The sequence below is a fragment of the Oncorhynchus tshawytscha genome, linkage group LG13, assembly GCF_018296145.1.
Source record: "Oncorhynchus tshawytscha isolate Ot180627B linkage group LG13, Otsh_v2.0, whole genome shotgun sequence".
NCBI classification, from domain to species: domain Eukaryota; kingdom Metazoa; phylum Chordata; class Actinopteri; order Salmoniformes; family Salmonidae; genus Oncorhynchus; species Oncorhynchus tshawytscha.
The window spans coordinates 11067250-11084863 of record NC_056441.1 but is presented as its reverse complement, the minus strand read 5'-3'; the positions used below and the strand labels follow the sequence as shown (position 1 = coordinate 11084863).

Genomic DNA, 17614 nt, shown 5'->3' with positions numbered 1-17614 from the left:
TCTCTTTGACTGTGGTAGGCCTGGTTTGCTGGTCTGGAGCTGGTTTAGACCACCATGTGGCCTGGCCAGTGAAAGGGCTCTCTGAAGCTTGTCCCTCTCTCTCTGGCCCAGTCGACCACACCGACTCAGGGAGCCTCCTGTATAGATCCACCCGCCACCCAGGCAGTCGGTCCAGTCGCTTTCAGGCCAGGCAACACAGCCTAGAACACTGCACACTGGGCTTAAAAGAACTGGCGGACTCTGTGGACTCTACCCTAGTCATAACTGAATTACTGAGATTAAACATCAAAATGAGTGAAGTGCGCAGACAAAGGCCTTCTTGTTTCCGAGGGGTAAATCCTCACATGATGTCATATTTGCTTACCCATATGTTTGCCCAGACACTATTTAATTTCAAAGAGCATTGAGAAGTACGTCTTGGAAAGTTCCAGCCCATGGTGGTTTAATAAAAAATCTACAGCTTGTGTATTCAAAACCAAAAATGAACTCTAAAAGAAGTATAGAGAGGACCAGTTGTAAAGTCCTTCAATGATTGAGTACATTGACTTATTTCGGAATAGCATGATGAAGTCCGTAACACAATGGACATCTCCTCTTCGGGAGAGAGAAACAAACAACACATTCAATCTAAAATATTGAGCCATCTCATCCTCAATTTCAAGTCCCAGAAAAAGGACTTTCCATCATTTTACTAAAATCAAACTCCCATTTCAATGACAAATTCCACTGAGCACAACCCCAAATGGATAGAGGCATATCTACTGTACATCATTATGATCCTTACATTCCCATGTTACATTCCCAAGATGCCTCTTTCTGCATCAGTGTCACCACAAGGTGAGGTCACAGCCTTTGAATGAGGGAATGTGAGAACGGATTAGGAGAGCGAGAGAGAGAGAGAGAGAGAGAGATAGAGAGATAGAGATAGAGCGAGAGAGGTCACAGCCTTTGACTGAGGGAATGAGTGAATGAGTGAACGTAGGGGGAGAGAGAGAGAGAGAGAGAGAGAGAGAGACAGACAGATAGACAGCGAGAAAAAGAGAGAGAGAGACAGAGAGAGAGAGAGAGAGAGAGAGAGAGCCCACTGACACCCCTATCAGACCACAACAAAATCACAGTCTACTTGAACAGAGCAATACTCAATCATGAGGCATCAAAGCCAAAGGAACTGAGTAACATTAAGAAATGCTATAGATGGAAGGAATGCAGTTTCAGACAATTTCCTGGGTAAAACGTTCCACTGTAATAGTCAAGGTGTAAACTTGTCAGTAGAAAATCTTAACAGTATATTTGACCTCTCAGCTTCCCTATCAAATTTAAAAATCTCAAATAGAAAACCGAAGAAAATTAACAACAATGACAAATGCTTTGATGAAGAATGCAAAAATCTAAGAAAGAAATTGAGAAACCTGTCCAACCAAAAACATAGAGACCCGGAAAACCTGAGTCAACGCCTTCACTATGGTGAATCACTAAAACAATACAGAAATACACTACGGAAAAAGAAGGAACAGCACATCAGAAATCAGCTCAATGTAATTGAAGAATCCATAGACTCTAACCACTTCTGGGAAAATTGGAAAACACTAAACAAACAACAACACAAAGAATTATCTATCCAAAATGGAGATGTATGTGTAAACCACTTCTCCAATCTGATTGGCTCTATAACAAAGAACAAACAGCAAAAACATATAAATGATCAAATACACATCTTAGAATCAACTATTAAAGACTACCAGAACCCACTGGATTATCCAATTACCTTGAATGAGCTACAGGACAAAATATAAACCCTCCAACCCCAAAAAGGCATGTGGTGTTGATGGTATCCTTAATGAAATGATCAAATATACAGACAACAAATTCCAATTGGCTATACTAAAACTCTTTAACATCATCCTTAGCTCTGGCATTTTCCCCAATATTTGGAACCAAGGACTGATCACCCCAATCCACAAAAGTGGAGACAAATTTGAACCCAATAACTACCGTGGGATATGCGTCAACAGCAACCTTGAGAAAATCTTCTGCATTATCATTAACAGCAGACTCGTACATTTCCTCAATGAAAACAATGTACAAAGCAAATGTCAAATTGGCTTTTTACCAAATTACCGTACAACATACCATGTATTCACCCTGCACACCCTAATTGACAACCAAACAAACCCAAACAAAGGCAAAGTCTTCTCATGCTTTGTTGATTTCAAAAAAGCCTTCTACTCAATTTGGAATGAGGGTCTGCTATACAAATTGACGGAAAGTGGTGTTGGGGTAAAACATACAACATTATAAAATCCATGTACACAAACAACAAGTGTGCGGTTAAAATTGGCAAAAAAAACACACATTTCTTCCCACAGTGCCGTGGGGTGAGACAAGGATGCAGCTTAAGCCCCACCCTCTTTAACATATATATCAACGAATTGGCGCGGGTGCTAGAAAAGTCTGCAGCACCCGGCCTCACCCTACTAGAATCTGAAGTCAAATTTCTACTGTTTGCTGATGATCTGGTGCTTCTGTCACCAACCAAGGAGGGCCTACAGCAGCACCTACAGTATATATTCTGCACAGATTCTGCCAGACCTGGGCCCTGACAGTAAATCTCAGTAAGACCAAAATAATGGGGTTCTAAAAAAGGTCCAGTTGCCAGGACCACAAATTCCATCGACACACCGCTGCCCTAGAGCACACAGAAAACTATACATACCTCGGCCTAAACATCAGCTCCACAGGTAACTTCCACAAAGCTGTGAAGGATCTGAGAGACAAGGCAAGAAGGATCTTCTACACCATCAAAAGGAACATAAATTCAACATCCCAATTAGGATCTGGCTAAAAACACAAGAATCAGTTGAAGAACCCATTGCCCTTCGTGGTTGTAATATCTGAGGTCCGCTCACCAACCAAGAATTCATAAAATGGGACAAACACCAAAAAAGTTATTCTACAAAAAACATCCCCCGTGTACAGCGTAAAACACCAAATAATGCATGCAGAGCAGAATTAGGAAGATACTCACAAATCCAGGAAATAGTACTAGATTAATTCTCTGACCCTTTGATTGGACAACATTTCAGTTCATGCTGCAAAAGCTCTGATTGGCTGGAGGACGTCCTCCGGAAGTCATCATAATTACTGTGTATGTCTATGGAAGGGGGCGAGAACCATGAGCCTCCTAGGTTTTGTATTGAAGTCAATGTACTCGGAGGAGGACGGAAATCAGCTCTCCTCCAGCTACACCATGGTGCTACCCTACAGAGTGCTGTTGAGGCTACTGTAGACCTTCATCGCAAAACAGTTTGATTTAGTAATTTATTTATTTAATAATTTAATATATTTAGTATAGGTTTATCTAAAAAAATACTTTTTTGGTTCACTATTAAAAAAAAAAAGATATCACTGAGTAGAATGGTCCTCCTCTCAGGAGCCTTCACTGAGAGACATATGATGGGTAAGCCTGCATATCTGTGAGAGGAACATGTGTGAACTTTATGTGGGTTTCAGCTTTTAGGGGTTAGAGGGCACAGCGGACCCACTTATCTCATCCTCCCCCAGGCCCTGAGAGGCGCGCCAATCACCCAGGGAGGAAGTGGGGTGGACAGGGTGGAACAGCTACAGTGTTCTGCTAACACTTATGAAGGAATGGCGCTGGAGGGGATGGCTTCCGTTCTACGGGCTCCTAACCAGCTATTTTGTGAGTTTTTTTACGAATTGTTTGTAACTTATTTTGTACATGAAGTTGATGCTACTGTCTCTTATGACCGAATAGAGCTTCTGGATATCAGAACAGCGATTACTCACCTAGAACAGGACAAAGATTTTTTCTTTAATGAGTCTGACAAGAAGGAGATAATGTTGCTCCCAGACAAGTTCCAAATCCCCGTCATTCGCATGAAGAAAAGAAGGAATACAGGGGGAACAGATCAGGGTGCCTTGTAAGAATGTCAGTGAGTGGTTGACCCGCCTACCATCTGATCTATTGGCCAACGTGCAATCATTGGAGAATAAACTGGATGCGCTCCATTTGAGACTATCCTACCTACGGGACATTAAAAACTGTAATATCTTACATTTCACTGAGTCGTGGCTGAACGACAATGCGGATAATATACAGTTGGCTGGGTTTTCTATGCCTCGGTAGGACAGAACAGCTACATCCGGTAAGATGAGTGTTGGAGGTGTGTGTCTATTTGTCAAGAGAGATTTAATCTATATTTTTGGTAGCCGTCTATTTACCATCACAAACCGACGCTGGCACTAAGGCCGCACGCAACGACCTCTATAAGGCCATACGCAAACAAGAAAATGCTCATCTGGAAGCGGCGCTCCTAGTGGCCGGGTACTTTAATGCAGGCAAACTTAAATCTGTTTTACCTAAATTCTACCAGCATATCACGTGCAACCAGAGGGGGAAAAAACTCTAGACCACCTTTCCTCCACAGACAAAGACGAGTAACCCCCCCATTTGGCAAATCTGACAATAATTCTATCTTCCTAATTTCTGCTTACAAGCAGAAACTAAAGCAGGAAGTACCAGTGACTCGCTCAATACGGAAGTGGTCAGATTACATGGATGCTATGCTGTAGGACGGTTTTGCTATCACAGAATGGAATATGTTCCGGGATTCATCCAATGGCATTGAGGAGTATACCACCTCAGACACCGACTTCATCAATAAGTGATTCAACGACGTCATCCCCACAGTGACCGTACATAACCCAACCAGAAACCATGGATTACAGGCAGCATCCGCACCGAGTTAAAGGCTAGAGCTGCCGCTTTCAAGGAGTGGGAAACTAATCCAGACGCTTATAATAAATCCAGCTATGCCCTCAGACGAACCATCAAACAGGCAAAGCATCAATAGAGGACTAAGATTGAATCATACTACACCGGCTCTGACGCTCGTCTGTGTGGCAGGGCTTGCAAACTATTATGGACTATAAAGTGAAACTCAGCCGTGAGCTGCCCAGTGACGCGAGCCTACCGGATGGGCTAAATGCCTTTTATGCTCGCTTCGAGGCAAACAACACTGAAGCATGCATGAGAGTACCAGCTGTTCCGGACGACTGTGTGATCACGCTCTCAGTAGCCAATGTGAGCAAGACCTTTAAAACCTGTTGAGGATCTTGAGTCCCAATTGGGAACCGGCCCTCCCACCGTCAGCTGGAATGTGGCGCATGGAACGCAAAAAATATTCTTAAAAATATTTAACCTCCACACATTAACAAGCCAATGTGAGCAAGACCTTTAAAGAGGTCAACATTCACAAGGCCGCATGTTTCAAGCAGACAGAGAGAGGCCCAAAACATATTCAAAGACTCCAGTCACCCAAGTCATACTCTGTTCTCTCTGCTACCGCATGGCAAGCAATACCGGAATGCCAAATTTATGTCCGAAAGGCTCCTTAACGCTTCTACCCTCAAGCCATAAGACTGCTTAACAATTAATCAAATGGCCACCCGGACTATTTGCATTGATAAATACCAACATTGGAGGAAGCTGTTGAGGATTGCTACTCGCTGTTTAGTCACTTTACCCCTACCTACATGTACAAATGACCTCGAGTAACCTGTATCCCCACACATTGACTCTGTATATAGCCTCATTATTGTTATTTTATTAGTGTTATTTAATTACATTTTTTACTTTAGTTAATTTATTTTCTTAAAACTGCATCGTTGGTTAAGGGTATGTAAGGAAACATTTCACGGTAAGGTCTACAACGGTTGATTTGACTTACTTAATCACCATTTCATTTTAGTGGTTGGGCTGATGTGGTGTGGCAGGTTACTCCCCTCCCTCTGGCACATGTACACATACACATACTTAAACATACTCCTCCTGGGTTTTTCCTAGCCCCCCCCGCCTTACCGAGTGAGGCTTCTGATAGAGGCCACAGGCGTTGAGCCCCCATCCCCCCCGCCTTACCGAATGGAGCTTCTGATAGAGGCCACACGCGTTGAGCCCCCCCCGCCTACCGAGTGAAGCTTCTGAGGCCACAGGCGTTGAGCCCCCCCCCCCCGCCTTACCGAATGGAGCTTCTGATAGAGGCCACAGGCGTTGAGCCCCCCCTTCTGATGCCTTAGCCCCCTCCCCCGAATGGAGCTTCTGATAGAGGCCACAGGCGTTGAGCCCCCCGCCTACCGAATGGAGCTTCTGATAGAGGCCACAGGCGTTGAGCCCCCCGAGTGAAGCTCCCCCCCCCCCTTACCGAATGGAGCTTCTGATAGAGGCCACAGGCGTTGAGCCCCCCTCCCCCGAATGGAGCTTCTGATAGAGGCCTTAGCCGAATGGAGCTTCTGATAGAGGCCACAGGCGTTGAGCCCCCTCCCCCGCCTTACCGAATGGAGCTTCTGATAGAGGCCACAGGCATTGAGCCCCCTACCGAGTGAAGCTACTGATAGAGGCCACAGGCATTAAGCCCCCCACCCCCCACCTTACCGAGTGGAGCTTTTGATAGAGGCCACAGGCGTTGATCCCCCCACCCCCCACCTTACCGAATGGAGCTTCTGATAGAGGCCACAGGCGTTGATCCCCCCCCCCACCCCCCACCTTACCGAATGGAGCTTCTGATAGAGGCCACAGGCGTTGCACACATATCCCCCGTTGGCATTCTTCCTCCACAGAGAGGTCTTAGTGGTGAGACAGTTGGCACAGAACACCCCCGAGCCTCGACGTCTCTGAAAACCAAATCAAAAGAGAGAGAGTGAGTAAGTGAGAAACGGGTAAACGGAAAGAGAGAAGAAAAAGGAGGAGAAAGAAGTCACACAAGCACACACACACACAAACACACACACACACACACACACACACACACACACAGTACAATTAGAAGGTCAGTTTGGGCAGTGATTAATAGAACCCAGCTGATTCTCTCACTAATTAACTTTAGACTGATTAATGAGTCCAACCAATGGTTGTGTTTCACTAGACAGAGATCAGCCTGCATCACCATGACAAGCTGAGGACCAGACCTTTTGTAGCAGCCTCATGTTGATTCTACACTCTTCATGTGTGCCATTGATTGCGTAGGAAGCCATTCTGAGGTTATTTTCTAAAATATTCACATTTGGAAACGGTTTGTAATATTTTCTCTTCGATAGATTGAAAGTATTTTCTTTTTTACTCCCTCCTTAACATACATATTTATATTTTTAAAAAGCCTAATAAATAACAAATGTGCTGGTCCATAATGCAAGTACAGAAAAAACAATAATGTCTAGATGAATCATTGAGAGTGCATGACCTTATCAAGTGCAGAACATGGGAATTGAACAAGTGGTCCTGCCTTGCATGTGATCCGCAGCTACACTGGCATGATCTAGATTAGGGGGCCTGTAAAAGCCATTTGGCCTCATAGAATCAGTGACATTTATTTAACTTCAGGGAGCCATGTTCTACCTGCCAGAATAATACAATGCTCCTAATTCTCTTCCGATTAATTTAGAACGGAAAGCTTTTCTGTGGACATAATTTTGTCTGGAAGGCCAGAGAGCTTTCTTGGCAGAGATAGAGTACTTCATTCATCGGGTGTTTCACAATGAATCAGTCAAACGTTCTGGTGAGTAGCCAGTTCCCTATAGGGTAATTTTTCCATCCAGATGAGAGCGCTATTGGAGGGCCCTCTAAGATCTTGCGTTTGCTGATGCCTCTGCTCACTCTAACGTTTGACATCAGACATTAATCATAGATACAAGGAAAATAAATACAAGGGAAAGGGAATGAGGGGACGGTAGCACGGTCAAAATTACGGCAATAATTTAATGACATGGTTAAATGTTTTTAGTGAGCTACCAGCAGGTGTAAAGTCGCTCTGTCAACTCACGCTCCGCACTGCTGCTTATGTCCCAATCGACAGGAAGGATGGGTAAAACAACGCTGTCATGCTGGCAGAATAAAACGGAAATCCCAAATGGAACACTTTTTTCCCCCCCAGATGCAACATTCAGTATTCTGAAGTGTGAAAATACAGTTAACATTTCAATCACAATTATTGTAAGTGTCATATCTTAATCTAACATTTTTATTTATCTAACAATTACAAATCATTACTTGTTAAAATGAAATACATGGTCCATTACTCTAAAATTTGAACGATTATCTTAGTGGATTGCTTAATTTTTTAAATAAAAATGACTTTAACACTTTCTTTTTATCTAGAGGGGTTGGGTTAAATGAGGAAGACACATTTCAGTAGAATACATTCAGTTGTACAACTGACTAGGTATCCCCCTTTCCTTTCTCCTTAATCTATGGTAAGGATCACTGCTTAGACTAGTACCACAGAAGAAACCTGGAAGCCCCCCTGAACATACATGTTCTCAATCCCAAGGAGCTTTTATGTGGTTGCCACATGGTGGGAATGACAGGATGATTGATTGATTTATTATTTTCCTATTCTGTTCTAGTGTTACAAGCCAAACACGGTTTCCATCATCGTCTCTGTGTTTTCTCTCCCCCACCATCATCACCCCCCCCCCTGGCCAAATGACTCACACGTGTTGCCTATAGCCACAGACACTTCCAACAGCTGGGGAGTGTAAATGTTTACAGGTTACACACAGCTCGAACTGATAGCAGTCCTATTTCTCTTCCTGCAACATGCATCTCTTATCCCTCATCTCTGGACAAGTTAGGCTTGGACCAACAAACAGCAGTTAAGACTTGTAGTGCATTGTAAACATACTTCTGGCCACCATATAAACACTAAGCAGAGCCAATGCCAAAAAAGTAAATACAATACAATGTGTGCTCTGTAGATACGTAGTAAATCACTCAGAGGCATGGTTATATACAATAATGTCTTCCAAGTGAAATAGTATCGCTTCATTCAGTGATTGCGGCAGGCAACGGTGGAGCTCGGTCCTAGGTGAACTGATGTGACATATTACAACGAGAGGAGCGTGGCTCAACCTGCAATTAATAACCAGCAACAGCGACCTGCTGAACTGTAATCAATAGATCAGGCAACGAGATCTACTCAGTCAAATAGAGACACGTTATACATAAAAGATAGCAAGAGTACCTACAAGAGGCCTCTAACACCACTACATATTTACATGAAAACAAGCATGTAGGTATTTCAGAAGAGTACGAAGAACACTAAATACACAAGGAGTAATATGCATCTGATCGTTAGTGTATGTTGAACAAAAACTCTGGTTGATTTGAGCTTCCAGGGACCTCATTTATCAAAGGTGAGTGCACACAAAAAAATGACTCTAAACCTTGCGTGCTTCACTTTTTCCTCCAAGGTTGGTATTTATAAATGTTTAACTTGACGGAAAAGTGTGCTTATCTCCATGCAAATCTCAAACCATGCGTGAGAGCACAACTGCTAGAAGGTTGACCAAATCTATTGCAAGCACATAGGCTTATTGTTCGTTTGGGGGAAATGGAAGGTGATTGATGCACGGGAATTATAATAATGTCAGGCTGAGAAAAACATTAAAACAAAGGCCTAATGATAAAACAGATGCATTTGTCATTGGTAAGGAGATCGCATAGCAGCATGGCATCTAATATGTTTATTTTACTTTTATTATATAGGCCTAAATCATAATCATATAGCAGGACATTGTCTCTCATTTTCTGACATAACTGGTTTAAATTGCTACACAACAAATAGTAGACTACCATTTACAAATCGCTCATTCAATAGCAGACTACCATTTACAAATCGCTCATTCAACAGCAGACTACCATTTACCAATCACTTATTCAATGGCAGACTACCATTTACCTATCGCTCATTCAATAGTAGACTACCATTTATCAATCTCTCATTCAATAGCCAAGCATGCTTGACAGTAAATAGACCTGTAGCCTTGACCGTATGTGACAGTATGGTTAGGCTACAGTCTTGCTGTGCCATAGGATCAGGAGCGTGACATCATAGCCTATTTAATCTCAGAGCCTATACCCAAGGCAGGATAGGAGCGTGACATCATAGCCTATTTAATCTCAGAGCCTCTACCAAGGCAGGATAGGAGCGTGACATCATTGCCTATTTAATCTCAGAGCCTATAGATAGGAGCGTGACATCATTGCCTATTTAATCTCAGAGCCTATACCAAGGCAGGATAGGAGTGTGACATCATTGCCTATTTAATCTCAGAGCCTATAGATAGGAGCGTGACATCATTGCCTATTTAATCTTAGAGCCTATAGATAGGAGCGTGACATCATAGCCTATTTAATCTTAGAGCCTATAGATAGGAGCGTGACATCATTGCCTATTTAATCTTAGAGCCTATACAAAGGCAGGAGATAGAAACACAATCATGTGTTGATTATCAAAATATTGAAAAAAAATTTGTCTTTTGCATAGAAGCCTGGGCTGTAAAAATTTACTTTAAAATTGGTTGAAAGGACAAGCAATCTTGCACAATGCGCGGCCAGTGTTTGGCACTACAGGCAGCATGCATTTTGGGGGGGGAAGTCACTGTGGTATCCTGCACACACCTCTAAAGAAATGTGCAACATTTTTCCTGTCACGCCTTGGTCTTAGTATTTTTGTGTTTTCTTTAATTATTTGTTCAGGCCAGGGTGTGACATGGGTTTATTGTGTTGTGGTATTGGGGTTTTTGTAGGCATTGGGATTGTGGCTGATTAGGGGTGTGTCTAGCATAGGCTTGGCTGCCTGAGGCAGTTCTCAATCAGAGTCAGGTGATTCTCGTTGTCTCTGATTGGGAACCATATTTAGGTAGCCTGGGTTTTACTGTGTATTTTGTGGGTGATTGTTCCTGTCTATGTGTTTGCACCAGATAGGGCTGTTTCGGTTTTCACTTTTCATTATTTTGTAGTTTCCGCTTGTATTGTTTTTTCCTTCATTAAAATTATATTATGAATCATCATCACGCTGCATTTTGGTCCGATCCTTGTTCTACCTCTTCATCAGAGGAGGAGATAGAAGAACGCCGTTACATTTCCATTGTGCTTTCTTTTAGGAACTATCATGGCCCAGTTCTGAGATCGCCAAATTCTAAAGCAAATGAGAGAGCTTTTGTTACCATATAAGGTGAATGGAGGTTAGTTTTGCAGGCAGGGTTGTAGAGCTAATAATAATAAGAATATTAATAATACAAGAATAATCATAAAATAATTATAATTATAAAACAAACACTATTATTAATAGTATGAATGACATAATTAAATAATCATAATATAATAATAAAATGCTACTAATAATACTAATAAAACAATAATAATAATAATAACAATAAAATGCCTGATTTATCAATGAAAATATGCAGATATGTTGTGTGCTACAGTTTGATAAATCCCAATAATAAATCCTAGAATCTTTGGTGGTGGAGGTGGTGGTGAAGGAGAAGGTGGTGGTGGTGGTGGTAGAGGAGGAGGTGGTGGAGATGGTGGTGGTGGAGGAGGTGGAAGTGGTGGAGATGGTGGTGGTGGTGGTAGTGGAGGTGGTAGAAGAGGAGGTGGTGGAGATGGTGGTGGTGGAGGAGGTGGTGGTGGAGGTGGAAGTGGTGGAGATGGTGGTGGTGGTCGTGGAGGTGGTAGAAGAGGAGGTGGTGGAGATGGTGGTGGTGGAGGAGGTGATGGAGGTGGAAGTGTAGGTGGTCATGGAGGTGGTAGAGGAGGAGGTGGTGGAGATGGTGGTGGTGGAGGAGGTGATGGAGGTGGTGGATAAGGTGTCGGTGGTGGAGTTTGTGGTGGATTTGGTGGAGGTGGTTGAGCTGGTCGTGGAGGTGCTGCTGCTGTGTGACTTTGCCATAGAAATATAATCTACAGATCGGACCCTCCCCATTCAAGTCAATAATGCCATAATGTGTAGACTGTCAGCCATTGAGTGTATCCATGAGTTCACCAGAGATTCAACTTCTATGGACTTACTGTACCTGGGATTCAGCCTTTTGGTCATCCATCTCCAACCAAATATGACCTGACGCTAGCCTTCAACACGTATTCTGACAATACACTACAACACTTTGCCAAAACTTTTAGTGAATACTTGAACTATCTGAGTTCCAAGTGTGATATTCCCTGCACAGTAAACTGCAAGAAACTACATAGAAACACCAGAGCAATAATAAGCATGAACAGGTCATATTATTAGTCCACGGGCCAATGATAAATGACTCCTACAGTGTTCTGCACCGTCACTACCGTAGGTGTTGCATGTGAATTATGTGTCTGTGATTGATTATTAATGCCTTGTGTTCCATTGGCGTTCCTAGAGACGTCTCCCACTCATTCTATCCTCCCGGTGAGGGGAATGCTGGGTAATTAGAGATTGGGGCCTTAATTACATGCATTTATTTATTGGGTTTGTTCCCACCACACCAGGGCTTCCAGGTGGGTGAGGACTAAACACACACTGCCCACCACTTCATCATGAGGTGACAGGAAGGATGGAACTTTACTTCATTTCAGTTCAATTAGAATCAAAAGTAAATGGAAGTTATTTAGCCAATAAGGGCTTGTAAGTAAGCATTTCACGGTAAGGTCTACTAAACCTGTTGTATTAGGCGCATGTGACAAATACAACTTGATTTTATTTGATAGTAGCTGAGTAACAGCTACCATATCAACGAATAATAATAAGTATTATTATAATTATAATAACACTAATAATAATAATAATAACAATACTAGTTATATGTGATATGTTATATCAAATATGACACTGTCCCTTTGCTAAACCCACACGCATTTCTCTTTCTTACTAGTCATTTTCCCATAACACTTTGCTCCTGAAACCTCAGCCATCAGGGTTATAGTAAAACATATATAGCTTGGAGACTGTGTGCTCATAGGAATGCAGCGCAGAGTCCCACATAAGTGAGACTGATTGTTTGTTAAGTTCCCCAGCAAGAAAACCAAATAGTGTCGCTCAAACAGACGGTGGAACTGAAAAAAAGAGTCACTGACCAACAACCAGACCGAAATAGGTGAGGATACTCATGGGGGTTTCCACTGAAAAGCTGACTAGCAACAACAACTGGGACCCAAAAGACACCCACCATGAGCGCCCACCAAAGTTGTCCTACAAGAGGCAAAAAAAAAAAAACCCACACCAAACTTAAAGACGGGAGGCAAACCAAAAAGTTGGAGCAAAACTAAATCACCCAAACTTAAAGACACCTGGGCCAGGGAGGCAAACAAAAGTTGGACCTGCAAAACTAAATCAGATAAAGGATATTTTGTCTAGAAATCAAACTAAAGGTGCTAACCTGGGCCACCTCCACACCTATCAAGACAACTGGAGCATTGGGCCAGCCACTCTTACATAGCACCTGGGCCAGCCACTCTTACATAGCACCTGGGCCAGCCACTCTTACATAGCACCTGGGCCAGCCACTCTTACATAGCACCTGGGCCAGCCACTCTTACACCTGGGCCAGCACCTGGGCCAGCCACTCTTACATAGCACCTGGGCCAGCCACTCTGCACCTGGGCCAGCCACTAGCACCTGGGCCAGCCACTCTTACACACCCTGGGCCAGCCACTCTGACATAGCACCTGGGCCAGCCACTCTTACATAGCACCTGGGCCAGCATTTGGCCAGCACGGTGCTCCCTACATGCTAACAAGCTATATGTGCTAAAGTCCAAAAACCAAAGCCTGTAACAGTGATGCTAATCACACAAGAGGCTGACATCTAAATAATTACTGATTACTGACAGGGTTGTGGGAGGCAGAGAGAGAGAGAGAGAGCGAGAGAGAGAGAGAGACCCACATTTATGCTTATTTATTTTCCCTTGTGTACTTTAACCATTTGTACATTGTTACAACAATGTATATATACGTAATATGACGTTTGTAATGTCTTTATTCAAATGAAACTTCAGTATGTGTAATGTTTACTGTTAATTTCTATTGTTTATTTCACTTTTGTATATTATCTACCTCACTTGCTTTGGCAATGTTAACACATGTTTACCCATGCCAACAAAGCCCCTTGATTTGAATTAAATTGAGATAGAGATGGAGAGGCAGAGACAGCGAGAGATGTAGAGAGAGAGAGAGAAAGAGAGAGATGAAGAGAGAGAGAGAGAAAGAGAGATGTAGAGAGAGAAAGAGAGATGTAGAGAGAGATAGAAAGAGACAGACAGAAAGAGAGAGAGAAATATATATATATATATATATATATATATATAGAGAGAGAGAGATGTAGAGAGAAAAAGAGAGAGATGTAGAGAGAGCGAAAGAGATAGAGAGAAAGAGAGAGATGTAGAGATAGAGAGAGAGAGAGAGAGAGAGAGAGAGAGAGAGAGAGAGAGAGAGAGAGAGAGAGGGAGAGAGAGAGAGAGCGAGAGAGGATGAGAGAGAGAGATGTAGAGAGAGAGAGATGGAGAGAGAGATGTAGAGAGAGAGAGAGAGAGAGAGAGAGAGAGAGCATGTGGTCATGTAGCCCTTGAAATTAAATGGCATTTAATTCACTTAAGTAATCTGCAGGAGCACTTCCATTAAATAAACAATTATTTAATCAGCTGCGGGGAAATTTGGTGAACCCCTAATGACAATTTCAATTTCTGAAATCCTGCGTCAACATTTTGGGCTTGGGTGCAAGCATCTTGTTGCCTTCGGCACACATCTGGTTATGATTCTAGACATACTGAACCATCAAGTCCTCTCTCAATAGGAGGTTATCCCGGGTTTACGGAAATACAGTGTCTCTCTCTAAATTGCTTCCCTAATTGTATAATTCAGTTTGAGTTTAATAAATTAATTGGAATTTATTCCTAAAACAAAATCTAAAAAGGGAATATTGGGATGTCAGAAGTCACAGTAGTAAAAGCAGAACACTGGGAATACACTTTTACAATGTACTGCTAATACACTGATACACTGATACACTGACACACTGATACACTGATACACTGATACACTGATACACTTTTACAATGTACTGCTAATACACTGATACACTGACACACTGATACACTGATACACTGATACACTTTTACAATGCACTGTTAATACACTGACACACTGATACACTGATACACTGACACACTGATACACTGATACACTTTTACAATGTACTGCTAATACACTGACACACTGATACACTGATACACACTGATACACTGACACACTGATACACTGATACACTGATACACTTTTACAATGTACTGCTAATACACTGACACACTGACACACTGATACACTGATACACTTTTACAATGTACTGCTAATACACTGACACACTGACACACTGATACACTGATACACTAATACACTAACACACTGATACACTGACACGCTGACACACTAACACACTAATACACTGACACACTGACACACTAACACACTAACACACTGACACACTCATACACTGACACACTGATACACTGACACACTAACACACTAATACACTGACACACTGATACACTTCCTAGAATAGAACCCTACGAGCACAGAACCATATACAGTTGAAGTCGGAAGTTTACTTACACCTTAACCAAATACATTTAAACTCAGTTTTTCACAATTCCTGACATTTAATCCTAGTAACAATTCCCTGTCTTAGGTCAGGTAGGATCACCACTTTATTGGAGGGATATATGAATGAGTGATGGTACAGAGCAGCATAGGCAAGATACAGTAGATGGTATCGAGTACAGTATATACATATGAGATGAGTATGTAAACAAAGTGGCATAGTTAAAGTGGCTAGTGATACATGTATTACATAAGGATGCAGTCGATGATATAGAGTACAGTATATACGTATGCATATCAGATGAATAATGTAGGGTAAGTAACCTTATATAAGGTAGCATTGTTTAAAGTGGCTAGTGATATATTTACATCATTTCCCATCAATTCCCATTATTAAAGTGGCTGGAGTTGAGTCAGTGTCAGTGTCAGTGTGTTGGCAGCAGCCACTCAATGTTAGTGGTGGCTGTTTAACAGTCTGATGGCCTTGAGATAGAAGCTGTTTTTCAGTCTCTCGGTCCCAGATTTTCAGTCTCTCGGTCCCAGCACCTGTACTGACCTTGCCTTCTGGATGATAGCGGGGTGAACAGGCAGTGGCTCGGGTGGTTGATGTCCTTGATGATCTTTATGGCCTTCCTGTAACATCGGGTGGTGTAGGTCTCCTGGAGGGCAGGTAGTTTGCCCCCGGTGATGCGTTGTGCAGACCTCACTACCCTCTGGAGAGCCTTACGGTTGTGGGCGGAGCAGTTGCCGTACCAGGCGGTGATACAGCCCGCCAGGATGCTCTCGATTGTGCATCTGTAGAAGTTTGTGAGTGCTTTTGGTGACAAGCCAAATTTCTTCAGCCTCCTGAGGTTGAAGAGGCGCTGCTGCGCCTTCTTCACGATGCTGTCTGTGTGAGTGGACCAATTCAGTTTGTCTGTGATGTGTATGCCAAGGAACTTAAAACTTGCTACCCTCTTCACTACTGTTCCATCGATGTGGATAGGGGGGTGTTCCCTCTGCTGTTTCCTGAAGTCCACAATCATCTCCTTAGTTTTGTTGACGTTGAGTGTGAGGTTATTTTCCTGACACCACACTCCGAGGGCCCTCACCTCCTCCCTGTAGGCCGTCTCGTCGTTGTTGGTAATCAAGCCTACCACTGTTCTTGTCGTCCGCAAACTTGATGATTGAGTTGGAGGCGTGCGTGGCCACACAGTCGTGGGTGAACAGGGAGTACAGGAGAGGGCTCAGAACGCACCCTTATGGGGCCCCAGTGTTGAGGATCAGCGGGGTGGAGATGTTGTTGCCTACCCTCACCACCTGGGGGCGGCCCGTCAGGAAGTCCAGTACCCAGTTGCACAGGGCGGGGTCGAGACCCAGGGTCTCGAGCTTGATGACGAGCTTGGAGGGTACTATGGTGTTGAATGCCGAGCTGTAGTCGATGAACAGCATTCTCACATAGGTATTCCTCTTGTCCAGATGGGTTAGGGCAGTGTGCAGTGTGGTTGTTCAATGACGGCCTAGGAACAGTGGGTTAACTGCCTGTTCAGGGGCAGAACGACAGATTTGTACCTTGTCAGCTCGGGGATTTGAACTTGCAACCTTTCGGTATACAGTGTGTGCAAATGTAGTAAGATTAAGGAGGTAAAGGCAATAAATAGGCCACAGTGGCAAAAAAAATTACAAGTTAGCATTAATACTGGAGTGATAGATGTACAGATAATGTTGTGCATGTAGAGATACTGGGGTGCAAATGAGCAAAAACATAACAATATGGGGATGAGGTAGTTGGGTGTGCTATTTACAGATGGGCTGTGTACAGGTGCAGTGATCGGTAAGCTGCACCTTTTATAAACAGCAGCAGTACAATAGTAGCAGGGTGCATTAAACTCATGTGAACCAGCAGGCCGTACAAAGAGACTAACACGAAAGCACGAGTCCTTCTGGTTCAACATGACATCATGGACAGCTTATGTAAACCACTATAATCAATTCCTGAATGAGAACAATGCCCTGTTCTTCCATTTATCCCTTCACCCTTTCACTTGTCTCAATGTATTCTGGGTCTCATCGTTATCTAGATCGTCCTGTGATATGAAGGGTCCTTTTGACCGTCCAGTTCCGAGGATAGAGGACAGATCCTGGCAGGGTGACAGAGGAATGTTGTTGGTACCATGTCTCTAACGCCTAACTGTGTCACCTGTCATCTTG

At 43.1% G+C, this 17614-nt stretch overlaps 1 protein-coding gene across 1 annotated transcript in view; it reads right to left on the bottom strand.

The window, feature by feature from the left end:
* LOC112264324 (trichorhinophalangeal syndrome I) overlaps positions 1–17614 on the bottom strand; it is a 232848-nt gene that overhangs the window by 34225 nt on the left and 181009 nt on the right. The window contains exon 6 of the mRNA XM_042295166.1: positions 6568–6690. Within this exon, the coding sequence (XP_042151100.1) occupies positions 6568–6690 (123 nt within the window). The remainder of the gene's footprint in view (positions 1–6567; positions 6691–17614) is intronic.